Below are 26,216 nucleotides of genomic sequence, written 5' to 3'. Positions count from 1 at the left end.
TGCATACAGGCATGTAAGGAGTAATGATCATGATCTGCAAAACATTATTCTGCTGTGCTAACAGTGTATAGGTCTCCTAGAAATTAATTATGATATTGTCTAAATAGACATTCCCACATGTTGGGCTATTGTTATTACAATATAAACTTAATGACCTAAGTAGGTTTAAAAATGTTGTTTAAATCATTAGGAATGAAAAATTTACTTGATCTTCTGTAAGCCAATGTCCTGAGCTGCACACTACATAGTGCTTATATTGCAGCTCGAAATTTTGTTCTTGTGAAATGGTTCAGAGTGATCACTGATACTGTTATCTTAAGCTACTAGGTCTAATTTTTATTTTCTTCTTTTTATTATTTGTTGGTTGTTAATTTTAGCAGTGTAGCTTCACACTGCCTACAGTGTAACAAACATATATGTAGCTCTTGTTTTTAGGGTTCTGTTGGTCATGCTTTGATTACTTGGATTAGCACATTCTTTTGTGTTGTTACAAAGTTGTGTATAAGAAAGAATGGACAGGCAATAGGCCAGTTGTGTGCAGAAACAAGGGAAATTGGTCACTGTCTGGAAACACCTTTAAGCCATGTAGGCCAGAGCTGACAGATGTCAGGCTACTTCCGTGGGGTGAAAGCTGTAGCACATTTGGTGTTTCTAAAATCACTATAAACACTGATGCTACTGAGAGTAATCTAACAAGTTTCTCCTCACATGACAATTAATGGCAGGACACTGCAGTCTTGCATATCTCTAAATGGAAAACAAATCCTATCCCCTTATGCTTTGCTGTAAAGATCATGACACTATATACTAAGATTGTCATATATTCCAGTGATGAAATTATATGGGCAAAGGTGAGCACTAAGGTGGGTCAAACATGGTAACTGGATTATTTTACCCATATACACAACTTGGTTTGGGAGCAGAATGCTTAAGAGAAAAACGGAGTGTATTGTGGTTAGATTTTCTGAGCCTGTTATTGTAGTAGGTGTAGAGGGAGAGTTCAATTAACCAGCTCTATAACAGGACACTGATGTTATTAAAACAGGTGCCAGGGGTAGGAATATGAGTGAGACTGTTTAGAACAAATTTTCTGAAAATTACTTTAAGCGGGTTGAGAATAAAGTTGTGAGGTCAATGGCTTAGAGCTTCTAATTTCGTGAGGTCAATGACAGAGCTTCTAATAACACACATGATATTGAAGAATGAGATTTTCACCCTGCAGCAGAGTGTGCACTGATATGAAACTTCCTGGTAGATTAAAACTGTATGCCGGACAGAGACTCAAACTGGGGAAGGTAGGAATTAAAGCTGTAAGGATGGGTCACGAGTCATACTTGGGTAGCTCAGTTGGTAGAGCACTTGCCCGTGAAAGGCAAAGGTCCTGATTTCGAGTCTCGGTCTGGCACACAGTTTTAATCAGCCAGTTTTAATCAGCCAGGAAGTTTCAGACATGATATTTTCTACTGGTGATCATATGGATGTTGTAACATAAATGACTACAGATATAAATAGGAATGTTAAAAAAGGTAAGAAAATACAATTTCTCAGAAAATGCGACAAGAAACAGATTGCACATTGTTTGAGAAGACACCATTTAATGTTCATGTCTTGGAGACAAAGATGTAGTTGATATAATTTAAAAGTATTATACAGCACACTGTAGACAAGTATGACCTACAGAAGACTGTGAGGGATGAGAAGGGACCCACTGTGCCTAACTAGCCATACCAGTAGCAACCACAAAAGTAAATTGAGCTTCTCACAGAAATCAAACCCTTGTTGACAAACAAAAGCTGAATAAACCCAAAATGAGCTTATGAACTAAATAAAACAAGTGTTCAATGACCATAATAATAAAGTTTTGCTGACTGATCTGGCAAAAACTTGACCACCATAAGTGTTACATGCAATTACTTAGAAGTCAGACTGGCGCCAAAGTTTGTTTTAGTTAAATAATTTGCATATTCCATGGATCATTATTGTGACCTCTAAATATGGAAAAACTAGTAGAAGCCGACCTCGGGGAAGATCAGTTTGGATTCCGTAGAAATATTGGAACACGTGAGGCAATACTGACCCTACGACTTATCTTAGAAGAAAGATTAAGGAAATGCAAACCTACATTTCTAGCATTTGTAGACTTGGAGAAAGCTTTTGACAATGTTAACTGGAATACTCTCTTTCAAATTCTGAAGTTGGCAGGGGTAAAATACAGGGAGCGAAAGGCTATTTACAATTTGTACAGAAACCAGATGGCAGTTATAAGAGTTGAGGGACATGAAAGGGAAGCAGTGGTTGGGAAGGGAATGAGACAGGGTTGTAGCCTCTCCCCAATGCTATTCAATCTGTATATTGAGCAAGCAGTGAAGGAAACAAAAGACAAGTTTGGAGTAGGTATTAAAATCCATGGAGAAGAAATAAAAACTTTGAGGTTCACTGATGACATTGTAATTCTGTCAGAGACAGCAAAGGACTTGGAAGAGCAGTTGAACGGAATGGACAGTGTCTTGAAAGGAGGGTATAAGATGAACATCAACAAAAGCAAAACAAGGATAATGGAATGTAGTCAAAATAAGTCGGATGATGTTGAGGGAATTAGATTATGAAATGAGACACTTACAGCAGTAAAGGAGTTTTGCTATTTGGGGAGCAAAATAACTGATGATGGTCGAAGTAGAGAGGATATAAAATGTAGACTGGCAATGGCAAGGAAAGTGTTTCTGAAGAACAGAAATTTGTTAACATCGAGTATAGATTTAAATGTCAGGAAGTCATTTCTGAAAGTATTTGTATGGAGTGTAGCCATGTATGAAAGTGAAACATGGACGATAAATAGTTTAGACAAGAAGAGAATAGAAGCTTTCGAAATGTGGTGCTACAGAAGAATGCTGAAGATTAGTTGGGTAGATCACATAACTAATGAGGAGGTATTGAATAGGATTGGGGAGAAGAGGAGTTTGTGGCACGACCAGAAGAAGGAATCGGTTGGTGGGACATGTTCTGAGGCATCAAGGGATCACCAATTTAGTATTGGAGGGCAGCGTGGAGGGTAAAAATCATAGAGGGAGACCAAGAGACGAATACACCAGGCAGATTCAGAAGGATGTAGGCTGCAGTAGGTACTGGGAGATGAAGAAGCTTGCACAGGATAGAGTAGCATGGAGAGCTGCATCAAACCAGTCTCAGGACTGAAGACCACAACAACAACAACAACAACAACAACAACAACAATAGATATGATGTGGAATGAGCCAACGAGCAATAATGTAAATGCAATAATACTAAGCTATTTTAAGTGATTCTTAGGTTTTAGCAGCAGTCTGTGCTTCAGAGGAAACAATCTTCCTTGCAGCAACAATGACAATCAAGACTTTGCAACCCGTTGAGAGTTGGACTTTTGAGCTGTGTTCAGAATCCTGCTGCTAGGATTTAGAATATTGGTGGCATGGCAAACTGCAAGACCACACTCTGCTGCAGTGGTGAGTTGGATTTTGACATACCATAGTGCAACACTGTGCTTCTGTGGTCACCCATGTGACTGGAGGCAGGGCTCTGTCACAACACAGCTGGGCAGAGTGACTATAAATACAAGCACTTGGCCTCTAGTAACACTTTTATGTGTGTTACTACTGGTTCCAGAACTTCTGACTACAACTGCTACCATATTCACACCAGCCAATGGTCCTACGTGGAGGCAAGCAGTTTCAACTTTGCTGGTAGTGTTATCAGCTAGCTATGAGCTACTGCTAGGTCTGATGGTTCCAGGTATTAAGCTGGTGCTAGCAAAGAAAGACTTTCTCTAGGGTTTCTTCAAAGGGCACTCTGAGAGTCTCCCAGCATCCTGGATTCAATGTTGGATATCTGCATGCCAGGCCTTCTGTTCATTGCCACTGTGGCATAATCTGCAGGTCACATGAGGTGCCTACTTTACATAAACCACACCAGTTACAGCCTTCCACTGAGGTAAACTTCATTGCTTGCCTCCCCCCCCCCCCTGCCCCCCGCCCCCCCCCCCGCCACCACCAAAGAGCCAAGTGCACAGCTGGGAGTTATGACTTAGTAGCAACCTCTGCCTGGGTGACTACACATGCATTCAGGATGCCACCAACAATGTATGTATGGAGGACTTCCAGGATACAGGATGTTACTTCTGATTAAGCTCTTCTGATACTGCTTTCAATATGGTAGTGGTAGAAAGGTACCCAAAGCCTCCAAACACACCATTCTGAGCAGAAGCAGCCATCCTGGGGTCAGGGGGGGGGGGCGGGGGGCGGGGGTCAGGGGGGGGGTCAGGGGGGGTGAAGAGGGTTAGGATGGGTGAGGGTGAGAGGGTGAGAGTGAGAGGGTGAGGGTGAGAGTGAGAGTGAGAGTGAGAGTGAGAGTGAGAGTGAGAGTGAGAGTGAGAGGGTGAGGGTGAGGGTGAGGGTGAGGGTGAGGGTGAGGGTGAGGGTGAGGGTGAGGGTGAGGGTGAGGGGGAGAGGGAGAGGGGGAGAGGGGGAGAGGGGGAGAGGGGGAGAGGGGGAGAGGGGGAGAGGGGGAGAGGGGGAGAGGGGGAGAGGGGGAGAGGGGGAGAGGGGGAGAGGGGGAGAGGGGAGGGGGGAGGGGGGAGGGAGGGGGAGAGGGAGAGGGAGACAAGAAAGGCAAATGGGAGAGGAAGAAGGCATTTGTTTCTCTATGTCCAGTACAATAGTGTCTATGCTTACAGTGGTGGCTGCTGTGTAAGAGCACAAGAGCACGCAAGCACCCTAGCTTTCGACACCTTGCAGATTTATTGGTTATTTTTCTTTGAATGCTGTTAAATATACCATACATGCTGCAACCTGAAAGATACAGCACTTAAATCTACCATGCTACTGCTCCTCTTGACTCTGTGAAACTTGGCATCACTGTCCCAAGCACAACTTCAGTTGTGCACGTTCTAAGGAGCTTTTGCGCCTGTGCAACTTGCATGACATAATTGCTTTATGGGCCAAACACATACGGATTGGATAAACAATGTGCATGGTTCATGATGTGCACATCTAGCCCGTCACTCAATTACAAGTTGTGCCACCAGGTGGCAGCACACTGCAGCGGACATTAATCCCCATTTGCTCAGCATAAATCCTGATAGATAATAGCACACTGCTCATATATACTAATTCACTCACTATATATCGTAGTAAAATTGGATCGGACATCGTATATGTTAAAGTTGTACTAATAGTAATTATATTTTGTGGATTTCTGAATGAGTTATATTACATTAAGTTATGAATTTGATCATAGATTAATCCATTGGAGGTGCTAGAATCATAAGGGCCTAAGGCACATCGCCATTGATTGTGAGGTTGTAGCATTTATTCATGGTTCTGAAATCTGTTGAACTTATGGTGAGTCAGGTTTACTTTTGATGTAGCCCACAATGTAAACATGAAAATTCACGAAAAGATGTATATTGGTTTCTCTGATATTCATTTAAATGTGGTATCAACAGGTGCATGCTTTAGGTCCTTAGGGATCTCAGTGCCTCATTTGTATTCTAGTCAAGTGACCATGTTGGTGCACTTTCCTACTCGAGTTTAATCAATTCCATTGGTTTTCATGTGCAGTGTAAACATGAACTATGTTTACTCTATTTTAAATGCTAACAGAAAAGTAAAGCTGTGAGGACAGGTCATGCTTGGTTAGCTCAGCTGGTACAGCAATTGCCCGAAAAAGGCAAAGGTCCCAAGTTTGAGTCTCGGTCCAGCACACAGCTTTAATCTGCCAAGAAGTTTTATATCGGTACATACTCCACTGCAGAGTGAAAATCCCATTCTGGGAACAGAAAAGTAAATTAGCAGGAAAAGTTAGCCGCAAGGGAACTAGGGACTCTGAGAAAAGAACCTTTGATTGAGTGTATGACGAAATAAGTAAGCATGACTACAAGCAAACATTTAACAAGGAAGTGTACAGTTAGCACAAGTTGTGTGGGTGCAGTGTAAGAATATATGATTTTCAGCCTGGAAGTAAATTTGTGAACTAATGCATCTATTAAGGATCTTGTACATTTGTATGAAAAAATGGAAAAGCACGAAAACTCCCACTTACATAAAAATACAAAATGGAGAGTTCAAAAGCTTACACATTATTTCATTATTGCCCTAAGCTGTACTTAATTCTGCGCAAAAGAACAAAACAAAACAATTCTTTCTTTTGTCAGATAAATTACATTTCTTCTTCTTCTTCTTCTTCTTCTTCTTATTATTATTATTATTACAACTGTTTTTATAATTATTGGCAGTGGCTGAAGTCATATAAACTTGTTGATAAGGATATCTGTTATGTAGCAGATGCCATTAATTTCACACTCGCAAATTTATCTCAGTCTAAAAATTTGTGAACACCCAGAATGCATACTCACGAGCCACACCTTTCGCAGTTCTAAAATCTCTCCAAACAGTGATTTCACTGACCATAATCTGGCATGTTTACCATCACATAGGTGAATGGCAGACATTGCAGTTTTGCATATATCTAGGTGGAAAACAAATGTGGGTAGTGGCTGCATGGCTGTCCCCTTAAGCCTTAGCAACAGACATGGAGTGCCTCTGACTCAGAACAATACACACAAGCTAGCACAGGAGTCTCTTGAAAAATCCAGACAAACAGTGTGGTTCATTGGGACCACCAATGTTAAGAAGGTAACGAAGTTCCTGTACTAATAAAGGCAGCTAGCCTTAAACATGGGGTGTAAAAACAGTTCACAATTTGCAAATTTCTACCAGAACCAGTCACAGTCCTCTGGCTTGATGCCAAGTGGAAGGCATAAACCAGAAGCACAAACTATTTTTTGACACTCTCTGATGTGGAGTCCTTGAAGTTCACTAGCTAGTAAAGATAATTGTAGAAGTCAGTCACGTCCCTCCTCTTGCCCGCTCCACCTCAAAAGGTCAGCAGTACACCACAGAGGACGCATATACTTCCAATACTCGCTAATGAATTCTATGCTGCAAACTTGAGAAAGCAGTAAATTACCCAAGTTGATTGCAGAGGAGAACATTAATCCTTGCAGATCACAAAGAGACAATGTAAATGTGATGCTAGTTAACTGCAGAAGCATCTATATTATAATCATAGAATCAGTATAGTCCTTGAAAGGTAATACAGGCTATGTGCCACCAGCAACAAAATAATTGGCTGAAATCTAAAATTCAGATGTCAATGATACTCTTATATTTATTACCAAAGAGAACATAACAACATCTAGTGATATTATCACAGATTCTGAATATGAAATAATTCGGGTCGATGTTAGCACCAAATTAGGATAATGCACCACTTGGATCAGGCATTGTAGTGGCAGAATGTTTAAGAGAAAACAAAGAACATTGCTGTTAAATTTCCTGGTATGCTACTGTAAGAGAGATAGTGAGAGATTTTATTTTACCAGCTGTAGAATGAGACACTGGCATAATTAAAATGAGTGTCAGGGACAGGGACTTGAGTGAAGTTGTTTTGAATGTCTTTTCTGAAAATTACTAAATTACTTTGAGCCATTAGTTAGAAAATGAATTTGCAAGGGCAAGTCTACAGAATCTAGCAGGTATCAAACATGAATTTTTGTAACAATAACCATATGGGTTATAGCTGTTATAGCATAAATGACTAAATGTGTAAAAAGGAATGTTAAGAAAGATAGGATTTTTTTTTTTTCTAAAGTGTGACAAAAAACAGATTGGACATTACCCGAGCAGACATAATCTAACATTCAGTTTTGGAACAAAGATGTAGTGGTTAAAATTTAAAGGTATTGTAATACACACTGTAAGCAAGTGTGTACTGAGCAAGGTTGTTAGGGATGGGAAGAATCAACGATAACTATAGCCACATTAGAAGCTGCTACAAAAGCAAAGAGAGCTTCATCAAACTTTAACTGAAGTCAAAGTCTTTTGAAACACAAAGATGACACAACTGAACAAAGCCAAAACATGCACCAGGCACAAATGCAGAAAGCATTCAATGAATAATGAATATAAGAGTAAAATTTTGTTGACTGATCTGACCAAAACCGTAAGAGGTTTCATTCATATTTAAAGCAAGTAAACAAATCAAAGTGACACATGCCATTGTTTAGTGACTACAATGGCACCGAAGTTTACTTTAGTGAAGTTATTTGCACATTCCATGGATCATAATTGTGACCTCTTGGTATGATGTGAAACAAGCCAGTTTCAAGGTTAAAATACCCTTTCTCTGTGAAAAATATGGCAACATGCTCCTCCATAGAATGAGTTGTCAAGCAGACATGATAACCGTTTGTATTTAAAGTTAATTTGATTATTTATTACATTCTACTGCATCAGGGGGTAGTTGGTTAAAGATTTTTATGGCTGAGTAATGGACAGTGCTATTGGCTGCTTCTTCTAGAATTACATTTATGAATGTTAGGTTGCTTTTGAATTGTGACTGTTTGTTGGCAACAAACTTCATACAGGAGTAAATGTGCTTTATTGATGTTGTTAGTCTGATCAACTATATAAGAGTTATCCACAAGAGTCACTAGAGCGGACACCATATACTATCTTTATTACAAGCTCCTATGCAACAGACACTCTTCAATGACGAGTTATCCAAGAAAATGAAAGCAACACTCATTAGTGAAGAAAAATAGGAAAAGTAAGTCAACTTCTTCAATTTTCATCAAAATGTTACGTTACCCCTCACCCAAAAACTGCACAACTTAAATGTTTAAGAAGATCTGTAACATGTAATTTCCAGTTCAAGTTCTTATCAATATAAAGACCAAAGATTTTACATTATTCTGTTTCATTTATTGATTTTCCCTCAGAATTATTTCTGATGAAGTTCACAATAATGTTCACATAGTCCACTGATGTCATGGTGCCTTCAGTTACTAAGATAGGTGCCATAGAGACCCAGGTGAATGTCCCCCCAACGGCCGGCATCTGTGGTGTGGTACATGTTTTGAGCAGTAAGTATGACAAATATATGGAAAAGACCATCAACCTGAAGTAACAATAAAAGTCATTTCTCTGACCAAGTGACATGTTTCTGTTGATCTCAAGTCCTTTCTCTCTGAGCCTGAGCCCTTTGAAATTGTAACCGATGATGTCAATGGGTCAATGTGTGAACACACAGGGTCGTCTACTTTGGAGTGCTGTGTTCAACAAGGTGCAAAGTGTTCTGTGAAACACTTGTGTGCAAATCGGCATGCTACTCGATCTTCAGATCTGTCACATATCACCACCTTTGCTACTTTACATAATAGGCAAACCTTCTACCCCCACTGGCTCACAACAGTATCACTGGAACATCCAACCAGGTTTGTTATTTCTAAGATTTTCATTCCCAAATACTGAAACACAACAGTCTGTCCTTTGTCTGTGCAGCCCCCAACAATCAATCTTTTATTCTCATCCTGTCCAGTAAGTCTCCCCTGACCCAGTGTTCTGGGCAACTTTTCCGTAACCCCCCAATTTCCTAAACCTTGCCAGTCCTATTTCTTCATCCCTCTCACTTTCTCTTCAACCCTTCTGCCACAAGTAGGACCCAATGGCTTCAAAAGGCTTGCAAATGTCCTTAAGTTCAATATGTATCTTCCCCTATCACCACTGAATCAGTACATTTTTTTTATTTATCCAGCAACATTACATCCTTTACCAAAGTCACTTATGTCAGTTCACATCCCCATTGGCAATCTGTATTGTTGCTAAAACAACTGCCCATTTGTCTTTGCTACTTTTTATAATGGTGTCCCATAACCATAACACCATCAGACAGCATATAACTTCTTGGCTGGCAGTGGTCATACGTTGTACAAACCTGGCTATGTGCTTAAAACAACCATTATGTGAGGATGTCTTCACATAGGCTATGTTTTCACACACAGCTGCCTTCACATCAGATAAAGCTGCCTCACCAACATGTTATCTGGGTGCTGCAACATAATTGTTAGAACAATTTGTGTAGGGTGATTCTTCAGCCATGTTATTAAACAGAATATGTTAGCCTTGGATAGTACAAGGAAAAAACTTACTGTAATTGGTAGTTTTTTATTACGGTAGAGATATATATGGAAGACGAGAACTGACAAGATTATGAAGAACTCAAAATACAGGATTCTGAAGAACACAAAAGCTCAATCTATGTTTGTACTTTTTACATTTACCCATTGTCACTAAATTGTTACTGTATCCAATATGAATACAATGTAAGACGCTTAAGTGGGGTGGTGGGGAGGGGAACAAACAACGGAAAGCCCTTGCACAGCTTCTTTTACTTTCTTCTGTTGCAGTGAGCTATCAGACCATATTCTGTAAGACACAGATTAACTGATAATTTCTTATTTGTTGATTGCTGTTGACACTTTGAGCTTCAGCTTTAACCTCAGTGCAGAATATGTTCCTGAATGGTTGATGCTGGTAATCAACATGGCATGGTAATGACAATCACAATTTTAATTTCAGAACAGAAACCACTGGATGTTCCAAACAAAACAACTTAAAGTGAAATTACAGTCCAGTAAGTATCATCAAATGGTGATCTGAATGTTAATGTGGCATCAGATTTGTGGTCAGTGCGTTTTGGCAGAAGACTGGGAAGAATTTTACATCATAACCAGTATGTCAATTAAAAGATATTTCTGCATCATACCCACAAAATGGTCTAAATTTAATTCAGACCTTAAGTCATATTTAACACAGGGGATGCCAAAAGTTCAAACAGCATTTTTCCTACCTTGAGATATTCAAATTCATCCTCAGAAATTATCTGGTTCTATAGTTAATGCTAATTATCTTCTGTTTTGTCTTCCAGAAACATACTTATAAGCCACACACTTCCCAATACAAAAAGCTTTCTCCTAAACAAGTACATTTATTTTCTGTGCTCATAACATATAAGAAATGGAGGTGTGGCTGGTGAACATAAAATTATCTTTTCAGGAGACTACCAATACTGCCTTAGCTGAAACACAAAGAGTGAGCTTGGAATTTTGAGAGAAATGAAAGGCTGTTGTGATCGTGAGACACTAGATAAAATGTAATTACAAGTGTTACAAACTTTCTCAGTGTGATAGTCTTGACAGACAGAAAAGTAGATGAGACAAGTAACAATAAGAATGAGAGCCACTGAATGAGCAGGTAAAAAAAAAGCTGAGACAGTACTGCTAAATACAATAAAGGCTCAAAAGAGAAACCAGTAAAGCTAATTACAGAATGAAGAAACAAGAAATGCATAAGACATCAAATACAACTCTCAGTCTTTACAAAGACACTGCAACAGTTTCAATATGGGCATTGTTTTTCAAATATTTTCCCACTATGAAAGTTTTGACCTGAGCTCTGATGCATCTCTTCTCTCACAACAGCACATTTACTTGATAGTTATGTCAGCCCCAAAAATAAACATACCTGCACAATAAAAGGCAGATATGTCGACCACTCTTTTCCCTCGCATCATACCACGTCTCTGCTGTGGTGGTTTCCCCAGCTCTGTCAAGTCTACTGTGGGTGATGTCCTGTGGGCAGTTACAGGTTCTCTCTCACCTCCAACTGAAACAGAGAGTAAAGGATTAACAGACATGTAACACTTGACATTACCTTGTAATGATTTCTTATCACAGTTTTGAAATCAAACGAGCAGTCATGAAACTAATGAAAGAGAATACAGCTTCCACACTTTTAAATCAATGTCTAACAATGGGAAGTCTGTCTCCTTCAAGTATTTAGTTTGTGAAATTTGGATACATGCACAGTTGAACAGGAAGGCGATTGGTGTAAGAAACTTGGGGCAACTGCCTCTACAAAGATTTGTTTTAGGAAGTAGGTTTGTGGTGACATTGCGCAATCATGCAGTGTTGCGTCACACGTGCCGCGTGTGTATGTTTACAAACACCGTGCTGTCAGATACCAGAGGCACTGTGTTACATATATCAGAATGATTGAACAAGCCACATATTCTTTGCCATCTTCTGAGGCTGCAATAAATAAAGCTAATGTTAGTAGTTCGAGGGAATTTTTTTGTAGTCTGGTTCCATCATATTAAGTAGATGCACGTTCTAATGGTCGAACAACAGCTTGTACTGACAAGGTGGTGACCCCAACATAATTTACCTGCATAGTTCATTGAATTAAAGCACTTATGGAAGAGATTTGAAAAATGTTTGACGCAAATTCCACTAAGTCACAACTGGCTGTAAGACTACCAACTTTATGGCCATACAAAACAGCTTTGTGGTTTGCACAAGTGAAGGCCAGTTTTTTCTGTTTTGGGATTTTAATGGACGCTACAGAGTTTGCACTGGGAGTGTCAATTAGATCACCAGTATGCCACAGAAGTGCAAGATATAGTTACCACGCCACCAGAGGCCAACTCCTACAACCCACTTCAAGCAGTATTGATTCAGCGAGTGTCAGCATCGCACAAAGAGTGAATCCATCAGTTTCTCACTCAGGAAGATATTGGAAACAGAAAGCCTTCACAGTACTTGTGGCACCTAAGAAGCAAAACAGAAATAGGAACCATTCTGGAAAGCTTACTGCACACAATAAGGAGCAATCATTTACCATCACCTGCCAAAGCAACTGTAGCATCACAGTTTGATGTAGTAGCAAAGTTGGCAGATAAAATCCAGGACGTGATGACACCGGCTCATGTCAGTGCAATCACTGCGCAGGGCGCTATTATGACGCCAACTGTTTCACACACAGATTATGATGCCTTGGTAGCAAAGGTAGATTAACTGAGGCAATAGATCAGCGAATTGTTATCATGAAGCAACCCAAGGAAAGACAAAGCCAGAACTGATACTGCCAATGCTCATGCAGCAGATCATCAATGACTTCTTTCACAGCTGAGCCTGAGCAGGAAGGTATCATCTGGTATCACTGGAAATTCGGGGAGCAAATGTGCAGATGCAAAAGCAGTATGATTCGTGAAGTGTAATGTAGACTTCCAACGGTCCCCGGTCCTCACTGCTACATTTGGTCCTGAAAAAGGGTGGTGCATAACGGCTTTGTGGTGACTACAGAGCCCTGAATGCCAGAACAATACCTGACAGATATCCAGTACTGTTGTTATGTGACTATAATTATCATTGAGTAGTGCAGTTATTTTTACCACCCTCGATTGTGCAAAAGCATACACACAGATCCATCTAGCTGAACAAGACTTTCCCAAGACACCAATCATCACTCCTTTTGGCCCATTTGAAAGCAAATTTGTAAGTTTTGAACTCAGGAACACTGCTCAAGTGTGGCAACACCTCACTGTCTCCATGCTACACAGTCTAATTTTTTCTTTTGCTTACCTGGATGATATTTTAGTTTTTTTGTTACTAGCAGAGCAACCTTGGCAGTATTGAACGGGAATGTTCAAGCAGTTGGAACACCATGGAATCGTCCTAAATAGTGATAAATGTGTCTTTGGCCAGCCCCAGGTGGGTTTCCTATAGCATAGGGTAACAGCAACAGGATTGCTACTACTGTAAGAGAAAGTGGAAGCCATCTTAAGGATTTCACACCCAAACATGGCCACAGAATTGCATTGATTCCTCAGTATGTTAAATTTTTATTGACATCACTTGCCACACTCTGCCGAGTTACAGAAGCCAGTAATTGCAGCATTAATCAGCTGCCCAAAGAACAAGGGTAACTCGCCTATAGCAGGGACTGTTAGTATGTGTGTGGCACTTGAAGCAGTCAAAAAGAGCTTCACAGATGCTGCACTATTGGTGCACCTTGAGCCTACTGCACCTCTGGCACTAGTACTTTATACTAGCCAGAAGGTGATGATCACAGCGTTGCAACAACAATATAGTGACACATGGCAACCACATGCATTTTTCTTGCACAAACTATCATCCTCAAAAAAGCTGTGGAGCACCTGTGACAGAGAACTTCTGGCCATTTATAAGTCCATCAAATACTTTAGGCCTGGAAGCTAAAGACTTCCTTATCTACACCAATTACAAACCGCTAACTAAACGCCTTTCACCAGAATAGTGCAAACTGTTCACCTAAGCAAAACAATTAGCTAATGTTCATCTCACAATTCAACATGGACATCCAGCACATCTCCAGTATTGATATTGTGATGGCCACTTGTTTAACTCAGATTCAGAAGAATTACTGGCACAATCAATTACACCAAACGTATCACTGCTCAACAATCAGATCAAGAGCTACAGGGACTTTTATCAGCAGGAAAATTATCGTTGGATCTCCAACTTATCCAGATTCCAGGGAGCGATGTCAGGCTGTATTGAGTCATGCCCACGTCAAAACCATGGCCATTGCTACCTAATGCCTTCAGAACGGATGTCTTCGATACGCTACATGACTTGTGACACCCTGGTATTTGATCGACGACCTGCCTAGTGATGAATTGTTATGTGTGGCCAGATGTACAGAAAGACTGCCGTGAATGAGCAAGGTGTTGTCTTAAGTGCCAATGCGGCAAGATACACTGCCACAAGCAAGCACTAACACAGAACTTTCCAATAACGACGGCCCATTTCAATCACGTCCACTTTGATATTATCAGTCCATTCCCATCATCTGACAGCTAACATTACATAATTATGATGGCAGATTGTTACATCCGCTGGCTGGAAGCTGCATCAGTGGACAACATTACAGCAGAAAATCTGGCTTTCAGTTTTGTGTAGTATTGGGTGTAGCATTTTGGCTGTACTTTACACGTCATGCCAAACAGAGGATGACAATTTGAATCCGAACTATTCAGACAACTCATGTGAGCTATCACCTGTCCAGTATTGGGATTATCAAGAGATGGTACCACTCATTTACAGCAGCACTAATGTGCCATGACACTGAGTGGACCAAAGTCCTTCCCAAGATAATACTCAGCCTCGGAAACACTTTTCAGACCAGACCTAGATGCTTCTTCAGTGAAATTGTGTACAGTGAGATGTTGAGGCTCCCAGGAGAATTTGTTGACACAAATGCTGTGTCACAATCAAGGGGTGATCAACCAGAATTCCTATGCCGACTGCGAGAGCACGAGGCTCGAATCTACCCACCTCAGCCACAGAGACATGTTACAGCTACCACCTTCAAGCATGAAGACTTGAAAACCTTTTCACACATCACAGTAGGCACATAAGGCATCAAACAGTCATTGCAGCCGCCATAGTCAGGACCCTACCGTGTAGTTGCAAGTGGAGACAAGACAATTGACATTTCGATTAACAGAAAGGCGACCACTGTTTCTATAGACAGTGTTAAATCGGCTTACATCTTCCAAGAAGCAACAATGCCAGAGCTTCCGAGACTAAGGCCTCACCCAACAACCACCTCACTACTACCTTCACAGCCACTGGTGCAGATTACACCAGCAGACACATACCTCAAGATCCGGTTGTCATGTCCACTTTCTAGCCCACAATTTGGAATAATGTTCCGCTTCCACCATTGGGGCTGATATGGTGACATTGTGCAATCAAATAGCATCATGTCATGCATGCATGCTGTCTGCGTATGTTTCCACAAAACTGTGCTATCAAGCATTTTGTGCCAGACAACATAGGTGCTGTATTGGTTTTGTTATTCTTTGATTACGCTTTTTATTTTTTATATCTTCCATGCATGTAGTTAGTTCATGTATAGTTATGAGATAACTCTGATGTTTGTTCCTTGCGTGTTAAGTTATTTTGAACTACAAGCTTGGAATAATCAAACAAGCTATCTTCCAGGGCTGCAATCAATGTAGCTAACGTTAACTGTTCGAGGGAGTTTTTGTGTAGTCTGGATCCATTGTATTAACCACACACAGGTTCTAGTAGTTGAACAGCATGCTGTACAGCTTGTACCTACAGGTTACGTGTCCATAAATGGCTAGCTTATATTTCACTTAAACTTTTTTTCTAATTCAAGCAGTTCAAAACTGTCAGACATATACTTATTTACGAAATGAAATGAATTTCAATATTACAGTGTGTACTTCTTTGAATTTTCTAACCAGCATGCAGAAATGCCCCATAAACATAGTATGAGAACCTATCTCATGACATTTACAACTTTATGAAAAGGATAGATTACTACTCACCAAATAGAAAAAGCAGCAAGTGGCACACAGACATGATGAAAAAACTGCTAGATATTATTCAGCAACTGGGTTAAGCCTTTCATTAGACATAGACAACACACACACACACACACACACACACTCTCTCTCTCTCTCTCTCTCTCTCTCTCTCTCTCTCTCTCTCTAGGTACAAAGGCCCAACTGTGATGAGCAATGATCTTTGCTGGAATGGGTAGTGGAGGTACAGAAAAGGAGAGGGGCAGGGACCATGAGGGATAACAGGGTACGGGTATTGGTAGATGCTAGTGCTTCCTGTGGGAATGTGCCAGGGACAGGATAGTGGGCTATTAGGCACAGCATCAGGAGGCTGTGCTGGGGAGGAAGGGAAGTGGGACAGCAGTGTAAAGTGGAAAGGAGAGAAGAAGGGAAGGGGAAAGAACTACACATATGTGCTGATGGGAAAGAAGGCACTGTAAAGATGAAGTGGGAGCAGGGAAAGGGATAAGCAGATGGACCAAAGGAATTAGCGACAGTCAAGGTCAGGGGGGTTATGGGAATAAAGGATATCAAGCATGGAGGGTGCACACCTGTACAGTTCTAAAAAACTGGTGTTGGTAGGATGATTCCAGATGGCACATGCTGTGAAGCAGTTACTGAAGTAAAGCACATCATGTTATGTGACATTTTCAGCAACTGGTCGTCCAGTTGTCTTTTGACCACAGTTTGGTAGTGGTTATTCATGTGAACAGAGAGCTTGTTAGTTTTCATGCAATCATAGAATGAAGCAATGCAGCTCAGTGTTTGCAGCTAAGTTAATAGATCACATGGTTGCTTTCATAGGTAACCTGCCTTTGAGGGGGGCAGGAGATGCCTGTGACACAACTGGAGTAGGTGACATTGAGAGGATGTATGTATGGCACAGGTCTTGCATCTAGGTCTTGCACGGATATGAAACTGGGGCAAGGGGTTGAGAGCAGGTGTAGAATAAGTTCAGACATGGATATTGCACAGTGTGGATAGGCAGCGGAATACCATTCTGGGTGATGTAGGATCAGGAGGATAGTGGGGAGGATATTTCTCACTTCAGGGCATAATAAGAGATACCTAAAACCTTAGCAGAGAATGTGGTTCAGTTACTCTAGTCATGGGACGTACTGAGATATGAGAGAAGCACACCTTTGTAGCAAGGCAGTGGATATGTAGGGGAGGGTTGGTGATTGGGGAGACAAGGTACTGGTGATCTGTTTCTGGGCAAGTGGAAAGTGCAAATGAAGGCCACAGTGAGACCCATGGTTGGCACTGTCGAAGTGGAGTTATTGTTGGTAGTTGATAGAGGTAAGTAGTGATCCAGTTACCTTTAAGGTGGACATCAGTATAGAGGAATATGGCTTTTTGGGCTAAAAAGGACCACATGAAATGAATGCTGTAGAAAGTGTTGAGGTACTGGAGGAATGTGGATAAAGTGTCCACACCATCAGTCCATATCATGAAGATGTCATCTGTGAATCAGCACCAGGTGTGGGATCTGGGATTCTGGGTGGTTAGGAAGGATTCTTCTAGATAGCCCATGAGTATATTAGCATAGGATGGTACCATGGTGGTGACCATCACTATTCAATGGATTTGTCTATAGGTGATGCCTTCAAAGGAGAAGTAATCCTGGATATGAATATAGTTAATCATGGTGACCAGAAAAAGAGGTTGTAGGTTTGAAGTCAGCTGGGCATTGGAAAAGGCAGTGTTCAAGAGAAGCAAGACCATGGGCATTGGGGATATTGCAGAAGAGGGAGCCACTTCAACAGTGACAAGCAGGACACCAGGCAGTAAAGGAACAAGAACTGTGGGGAGTTCATAGAGGAAATGGTTAGTGTCTTTTATGCAGTAGGATAGGTTACAGGTAATAAGCTTAGATCTAGGAGAGAGGTTCTGGGATGGATGTAAGAATTTCAGGAGGGACTGGAGATCCTGATGGGTTTCTGGAATTGGGTCACTGTGGCAGCACTTATAGGTGGATGTATCTGACAGCTGGTGAAGTCCCTTTGCCAAGTAATTCTTGCAGCTCATAACCACAGTGTTGGAGTCTTTGTCAACAGGTATGATTACAAGGTCAGGATCAATTGTCAACAGGTAGGATTACAAGGTCAGGATCAGTTTTTAAGTGTTGGATTGCAGTTATTTCTGTGGATGTGAGATTGGTTTCCATATTAAGGGACCTGAGGAATAATAGGCAAGGTTTAAGGTTAAGAAATTCTGGAAAGTTAACAGGAGACAGTTTTGGGGCAACGGGGGTGGATAATGATTAGATGGAGGAGTACATTAAGTTAGACAAGATTTAATATTGGTTTTGGACAGAGTCTGATTGGCAGGTTTGGTGGTGAAAATGTGTTTGCACTTTAGGGACTGGGAGAAGGAGAAGAGACTTTAATAAGCACAGCATGATTGAATATGGGAGTAGGGCAAATGGTAAGGCCTTTGAAAAGTACTGATACTTCTGAGGGACTGAGACTTTTAGAGGGCAGGTTTATGAAAACTTTGTGGGCTTATTTAGGTCTGGGTTCTGTAGGGTGGTGATGGGGAGTTTCTCAGGGTGTGGTAAAAGTAGTATGTCTGTAGGGCAGGGTTTGGGAGCTAAGAGGGAATGCATGGGAGGTTTGATGTGCCATCACTATAAGAGCCTCCATCAAACCTCATATTGCCAAATACTGCTTGCAGATGTATTACATCTACCATATCCTGAGGAGCTCCTTCCCACTGCCCTACAATACCCAGAGCTAAACAGGCCTGGAAAATGGTCATTAACCTGTCCTCTTAAGCCTCAGCACCACAGAAGTATCAGTCCTTTTCAAAGACCTTGCAATTTGCCCATTCCAAAATTCAGTCATGTTGTGCTTGTTGACGACCTTTTGTCTCAAGTTTTCTCAGTAGTTGCCGCCATTTTCTGCACAAAATTTTTACAACTGACCCAGCCTTCTTCTTCAGGTACTGTGTGTTTTGCTGTTATGTATATTTGCTGCCTGCAACCAGACTGAGATATTGTTGGTTTCACTCTGCTATTTATAGCCAAGTTTGATTCCCTATGTCCAGTTTGATGTTCTTTTGGTTTACAGGGTACACACTGATACTCGATGAAATGCAATTCCCTCGGCATTTTTCCACTCTAATGGATGTGATGGTCTGTGAGATTTTAATAAATTGAGTGCCAGGTCCCAAGCATTATTTAAATTGAAACCTCCATCCCTATTTATTAGGTTTTCTGACAACTTTATTTTGATAGACTCCTTAATTATGCTGTCCCAGAATCTTGGAATCTGCACCACAATACTGGTCTTATCGTGTTTCATTTCATGATTATATGTGAGACAGTGCTCAGCAACAGCAGATTTGCTGGTTTGTTTTAGTCCAGAGTGTCACTGATGTTCTCTACCTCTCCCCCTGACTATTACGATAGTCTTCCCAATGTATAAAACATGTCACATTTGCATGGAATGTGAAACACATCTTACTTTTGGAGACCTAGATCACTTTCAACATTACACAGGATACTTTTTATCTTTGATGAAGGGAGCAAAGTACACTGGATGTTTTCATAGGAGTCTACTGATCTTTCCAGATGTTGAGTCAGCATAAGTCAGATGAGCAATTTTTGGTTTCTCTCCCTTGGTATCAGTTCCAACCTATTTCACAGGCATTCTTGATTTTCACTGCATCGCCCATTTCATATGATGTTCTGACTACCGTTTCGTTCAGAACATCAGTTATAGGTGTCGTAATTCTCCAGCAAGACTCTCCTTGTGTGAAAGTGTTCGAGCTATATGGACCAGAGTCTTTAGTGCTGAATTCCTTTTGATGGATGGTGATAGCTCAAGGAGTGAAGACAGAGATCAATGTGTATAGGTTCTCTATACACATTGTGATCCTGGGACTCATCCAGTCTTCTCTTAACTAACATGCCAAGGAAAGGTAGTCAGCCCTCCAGCCCTCTTTTTCAAGCTCCATCATGTCTTCTACACTATGATGGATATAGTTTAAATGTTCCAGGAGCTATTGAATGTTTGCCACTGTGTATGGACACACCACAAGTGCATCATACATGTACCGACAGAAACATGTGGGTCTCAACTTAGTGGATTTCAGTGCTTTTGTTTCAACATGTTCCATGTAGAGGTTCACCATGACAGGTGATACGAACTACTCATTGCCACAACATTGGTTTGTTCATAATATTTTCCATCAAACAGGAAATAAGTTGATGTCACGACATGCCTAAAAATTTCTGAGAAACAATCACTGAACTTTTCCGCAACGAGTTCCAAATAATCAGAAAGTGGAGCTCTCTTAAAGAGGGAGACTACATCAAAACTAACCATAATATCTGTTTCCTGGAGCCACCATTGACTGAGGTGATGTACAATGTTGGTGGAGTTGTCAATTTGGTGTTCACACTTCTCCACATGTTTGATGAGACTGCGTTTCAGGTATTTTTACACCTCTCCTTCTCCCAATCCCTACAGTAGAAACACTTTCTTGTGACCGACCCTACCAATCAGACTCAGTCCAAAACCGATATTAAATCCTGCCTCACTCATTGCACCCATCCATCTATCTGTGATTCAACCCCGCTGCCCCACAACTGCCCTGATACCTTTCCAAAATTTCCTAACCTCGTACCATCATTCCCCAAATCTCGTACCATCATTCCCCAAATTCCTCAATGTAGAAACCAGCCTCACATTCATAGAAAAAAACAGCAATCCTAGACCTAAAAACTGATCCTAAACTTGTAATCTTACCTGTTGACAAGGGCTCCAACACTTTTCTCATAAGCTGCTAGACTTACTCGGCAAAGGGACAAGGGCCTCCACCAGATGTCAGATATGTCTACCTACAAGCCCTGCCACATTGACCTCGTTCCAGAAATCCATCAGGATCTCCAGTCCCTCCTGAAATCCCCATAACCTCTCACTTGAATCTGTCTCTCTTCCTCACACCCACCACTCCCTGCACTCCAGTGTTCTACATGCTTCCTAAGGTGCATTAAGCCAACCACCCAGGATACCCCATTGTGGCTGGTCACTGGGTCCCACAGAGAGAATTCTTAACCCCTGTGGACCAACACCTTAAGCTCATTACTTGTAACCTATACTGCTATACCAAAGGTACCAAACATTTGGTCTGCTGGCTCCACACAGTTCTTATTCCTTTACCACCCAACATCCAGCTTATCACTTTTGGTGCCATCTTCCTCTACAGCAACATCCCCAATGCCCATTGTTTTGCTGCTAATGAACATTGCCTTTCCCAATGCCCAACTCACTCCAAACCTACAACCCCCTTCCCGGTCACCACGACCAACTATACCATCGTCAATGATTACTTCTTATTTGAAGGTATTACCTACAAACAAATCCATGGTGCAGCAATGGGTGCCACCATGTGAAAGACAGTGACTATGTGTTTATGTTCTGTCTTTTGCTGAGTGGTATGGCTGGGTGTAGTGAAATGCTCTATTTGAAATGATGACTGTTTATTACAGGAACTAAACACAGTACCCTTCAGAAAGGGAATACCTTAATGACTAGATAAGAGAAAATTGTCTATCCTGGACAGTGTCTCAGGGAGTGGGGAAGAGGGAACTATATAATCCTACAAGGCGAGGGGCTCATATACAACCACTGGTAACCACAGCGAAGTGGTGCCCTCAGAGGTGGTGTTAGAAGCACAGTGGTGGATGTGGCATATACTGAAGGCAGCACGACAACTTGGTGGGCAGTGAGAGTCACAGCACTGTGGCAGGTGGGGGCTGTTGTGGAGACTTGGAGCACTTCTTGATCCATCAACAGCCCAGAATGTGACTGTCTCCAGAGCTGGAGTGCTGACCTAAGTAATGGCAGTGGGATACACTCATGGTGCCACAAGGAAAAGTGCCCACCTGGACATAAGTAGGCTCCCATTATCACAGTGTTGTGCATCGCAACTTGCATGCCACACATTGGTGCTGCTGGCACCCATGGATACTGTAGTGGCTGCAGGAGGGTTGGCTGTACAAGGTACCTCAACTTCTATTTACAAACAATCTCCCAGGTGAGGTAGCAGCCGTACCTGGCCCATGAAACACATACATAAGTGTGATATATATATATATATATATATATATATATATATATATATATATATATATATATATAAAGAAAGATGATGAGACTTACCAAACAAAAGCGCTGGCAGGTCGATAGACACACAAACAAACACAAATATACACACAAAATTCAAGCTTTCGCAACAAACTGTTGCCTCATCAGGAAAGAGGGGAAGGAGAGGGAAAGACGAAAGGATGTGGGTTTTAAGGGAGAGGATAAGGAGTCATTCCAATCCCGGGAGCGGAAAGACTTACCTTAGGGGGAAAAAAGGACAGGTATACACTCGCACACACACACATATCCATCCACACATACAGACACAAGCAGACATATTTAAAGACAAAGAGTTTGGGCAGAGATGTCAGTCGAGGTGGAAGAGTAGAGGCAAAGAAGTTGTTGAAAGACAGGTGAGGTATGAGTGGCGGCAACTTGAAATTAGCGGAGATTGAGGCCTGGCGGATAACGAGAAGAGAGGATATACTGAAGGGCAAGTTCCCATCTCCGGAGTTCGGATAGGTTGGTGTTGGTGGGAAGTATCCAGATAACCCGGACGGTGTAACACTGTGCCAAGATGTGCTGGCTGTGCACCAAGGCATGTTTAGCCACAGGGTGATCCTCATTACCAACAAACACTGTCTGCCTGTGTCCATTCATGCGAATGGACAGTTTGTTGCTGGTCATTCCCACATAGAATGCATCACAGTGTAGGCAGGTCAGTTGGTAAATCACGTGGGTGCTTTCACACGTGGCTCTGCCTTTGATCGTGTACACCTTCCGGGTTACAGGACTGGAGTAGGTGGTGGTGGGAGGGTGCATGGGACAGGTTTTGCACCGGGGGCGGTTACAAGGATAGGAGCCAGAGGGTAGGGAAGGTGGTTTGGGGATTTCATAGGGATGAACTAACAGGTTACGAAGGTTAGGTGGACGGCGGAAAGACACTCTTGGCGGAGTGGGGAGGATTTCATGAAGGATGGATCTCATTTCAGGGCAGGATTTGAGGAAGTCGTATCCCTGCTGGAGAGCCACATTCAGAGTCTGGTCCAGTCCCGGAAAGTATCCTGTCACAAGTGGGGCACTTTTGTGGTTCTTCTGTGGGGGATTCTGGGTTTGAGGGGATGAGGAAGTGGCTCTGGTTATTTGCTTCTGTACCAGGCCGGGAGGGTAGTTGCGGGATGCGAAAGCTGTTGTCAGGTTGTTGGTGTAATGTTTCAGGGATTCCGGACTGGAGCAGATTCGTTTGCCACGAAGACCTAGGCTGTAGGGAAGGGACCGTTTGATGTGGAATGGGTGGCAGCTGTCATAATGGAGGTACTGTTGCTTGTTGGTGGGTTTGATGTGGACGGACGTGTGAAGTTGGCCATTGGACAGGTGGAGGTCAACGTCAAGGAAAGTGGCATGGGATTTGGAGTAGGACCAGGTGAATCTGATGGAACCAAAGGAGTTGAGGTTGGAGAGGAAATTCTGGAGTTCTTCTTCACTGTGAGTCCAGATCATGAAGATGTCATCAATAAATCTGTACCAAACTTTGGGTTGGCAGACCTGGGTAACCAAGAAGGCTTCCTCTAAGCGACCCATGAATAGGTTGGCGTACGAGGGGACCATCCTGGTACCCATGGCTGTTCCCTTTAATTGTTGGTATGTCTGGCCTTCAAAAGTGAAGAAGTTGTGGGTCAGGATGAAGCTGGCTAAGGTAATGAGGAAAGAGGTTTTAGGTAGAGTGGCAGGTGAACGGCGTGAAAGGAAATGCTCCATCACAGCGAGGCCCTGGACGTGCGGAATATTTGTGTATAAGGAAGTGGCATCAATGGTTACAAGGATGGTTTCCAGGAGTAACAGATTGGGTAAGGATTCCAGGCGTTCAAGGAAGTGGTTGGTGTCTTTGATGAAGGATGGGAGACTGCATGTAATGGGTTGAAGGTGTTGATCTACGTAGGCAGAGATACGTTCTGTGGGGGCTTGGTAACCAGCTACAATGGGGCGGCCGGGATGATTGGGTTTGTGGATTTTTGGAAGAAGGTAGAAGGTTGGGGTGCGGGGTGTCGGTGGGGTCAGGAGGTTGATGGAGTCAGGTGAAAGGTTTTGTAGGGGGCCTAAGGTTCTGAGTATTCCTTGAAGCTCCGCCTGGACATCGGGAATGGGGTTACCTTGGCAAACTTTGTATGTGGTGTTGTCTGAAAGCTGACGCAGTCCCTCAGCCACATACTCCCGACGATCAAGTACCACGGTCGTGGAACCCTTGTCCGCCGGAAGAATGACGATGGATCGGTCAGCCTTCAGATCACGGATAGCCTGGGCTTCAGCAGTGGTGATGTTGGGTGTAGGATTAAGGTTTTTTAAGAAGGATTGAGATGCAAGGCTGGAAGTCAGAAATTCCTGGAAGGTTTGGAGAGGGTGATTTTGAGGAAGAGGAGGTGGGTCCCGCTGTGACGGAGGACGGAACTGTTCCAGGCAGGGTTCAATTTGGATGGTGTCTTGGGGAGTTGGAACATTAGGAGTAGGATTAGGATCATTTTTCTTCGTGGCAAAGTGATATTTCCAGCAGAGAGTACGGGTGTAGGACAGTAAATCTTTGACGAGGGCTGTTTGGTTGAATCTGGGAGTGGGGCTGAAGGTGAGGCCTTTGGATAGGACAGAGGTTTCGGATTGGGAGAGAGGTTTGGAGGAAAGGTTAACTACTGAATTAGGGTGTTGTGGTTCCAGATTGTGTTGAAAGGAATTTTGAGGTTTTGGAGGGAGTGGAGCTGGAAGTGGGAGATTGAGTAGATGGGAGAGACTGGGTTTGTGTGCAATGAGAGGAGGTTGAGGTTTGCTGGAAAGGTTGTGAAGGGTGAGTGAGTTGCCTTTCCGGAGGTGGGAAACCAGGAGATTGGATAGTTTTTTGAGGTGGAGGGTGGCATGCTGTTCTAATTTACGGTTGGCCTGTAGGAGGATGCTCTGAACAGCCGGTGTGGCTGTGGGAGAGGAAAGATTAAGGACTTTTATTAAGGATAGGAGTTGACGGGTGTGTTCATTGGCTGAGTTGATGTGTAGGTGCAGGATTAGGTGGGTGAGGGCAATGGATTGTTCAGTTTGGAACTGGTATAGGGACTGATGGAAGGAAGGGTTGCAGCCAGAGATGGGAACTTTAAGTGTGAGGCCTTTGGGGGTAATGCCAAATGTGAGACAAGCCTGAGAAAATAGAATATGGGAGCGTAATCTGGCTAGGGCGAAGGCATGTCTGCGGAGGGAATGTAAATAAAACTTAATGGGGTCGTTGTGGGGGTGTTGTGCGGGTGACATGGTACTAGAAGGTCGAAAGTGTAACATGAGGCTGAAATGAAAATGAATATAAAAATATGTGGGGAGAGATAAGGGTGAAGTAGAAAGCAAATGGAGATCTGGTGTGAAAAGAGGCGAAAAGGGGTTGGTTGGAGCTGGGTTATGTTGATCCTGTGGTGAAATGGTGTAGGTAGATAACGATGTGCATAAAAGTTGGTGGTTGTGTTGCCGCCAAAACACGTTAAAGGGTGGAGAAATTCGGGAAAATTTCGAAAAAACTACGTGAGGATGTATTAAAAGTAGTGGTATGGTGGTGGCAGATTATGGAAATGAGGCTAACAATTGTCTGGTGGAGAAATAATGACGTTAAAACCTGTGGGAAGCGGCTAAAAATGATCGGTGATGTGAAAAAACGGAAATCGAAATAAAGCAAAAGTTATTAAAACTAGCCGAAAAGGTTGTTTAATAGCTGAAAGGAAATGTTTGTGAACTCGAAACGGTGGATTTTAGCAGTAGCGGAAGAAAAATTATTATTTTTTTTGGTTATGTTTTGGAAGTGGGTTACGTATTATTACGTATTGTTGAGTATATATTTATATATATATAAACAGTACAGTCAACCAATGTGTAAACATGTGCCTGAGAAATGGCCAACATGTGGCTAACGACTTGAACACATCCTTGAATTCAGCTAGAAATGAACAGAAGCAAAATATCATACAGAAAAAGAACCCCAGACATAGCATGAGTATTTGGACAAGAACGCATGATACAGTGAACAAGACTGTT

The 26,216-nt window shown here is 42.2% G+C and overlaps 1 protein-coding gene across 4 annotated transcripts in view; it reads right to left on the bottom strand.

Moving 5' to 3' along the window:
* The window catches only part of LOC126195113 (uncharacterized), a 209,289-nt gene that overhangs the window by 70,406 nt on the left and 112,667 nt on the right, over positions 1-26,216 (bottom strand). For all 4 annotated transcript variants that reach the window (XM_049933583.1, XM_049933586.1, XM_049933584.1 and 1 more), the window contains exon 5: positions 11,397-11,537. In XM_049933583.1, the coding sequence (XP_049789540.1) occupies positions 11,397-11,537 (141 nt within the window). The remainder of the gene's footprint in view (positions 1-11,396; positions 11,538-26,216) is intronic.

Source organism: Schistocerca nitens, chromosome 7 (assembly GCF_023898315.1).
Source record: "Schistocerca nitens isolate TAMUIC-IGC-003100 chromosome 7, iqSchNite1.1, whole genome shotgun sequence".
Taxonomy (NCBI): Eukaryota; Metazoa; Arthropoda; class Insecta; order Orthoptera; family Acrididae; genus Schistocerca; species Schistocerca nitens.
The sequence above is the reverse complement of the archived record's forward strand: the minus strand, read 5'-3'. Positions and strand labels throughout refer to the sequence as shown.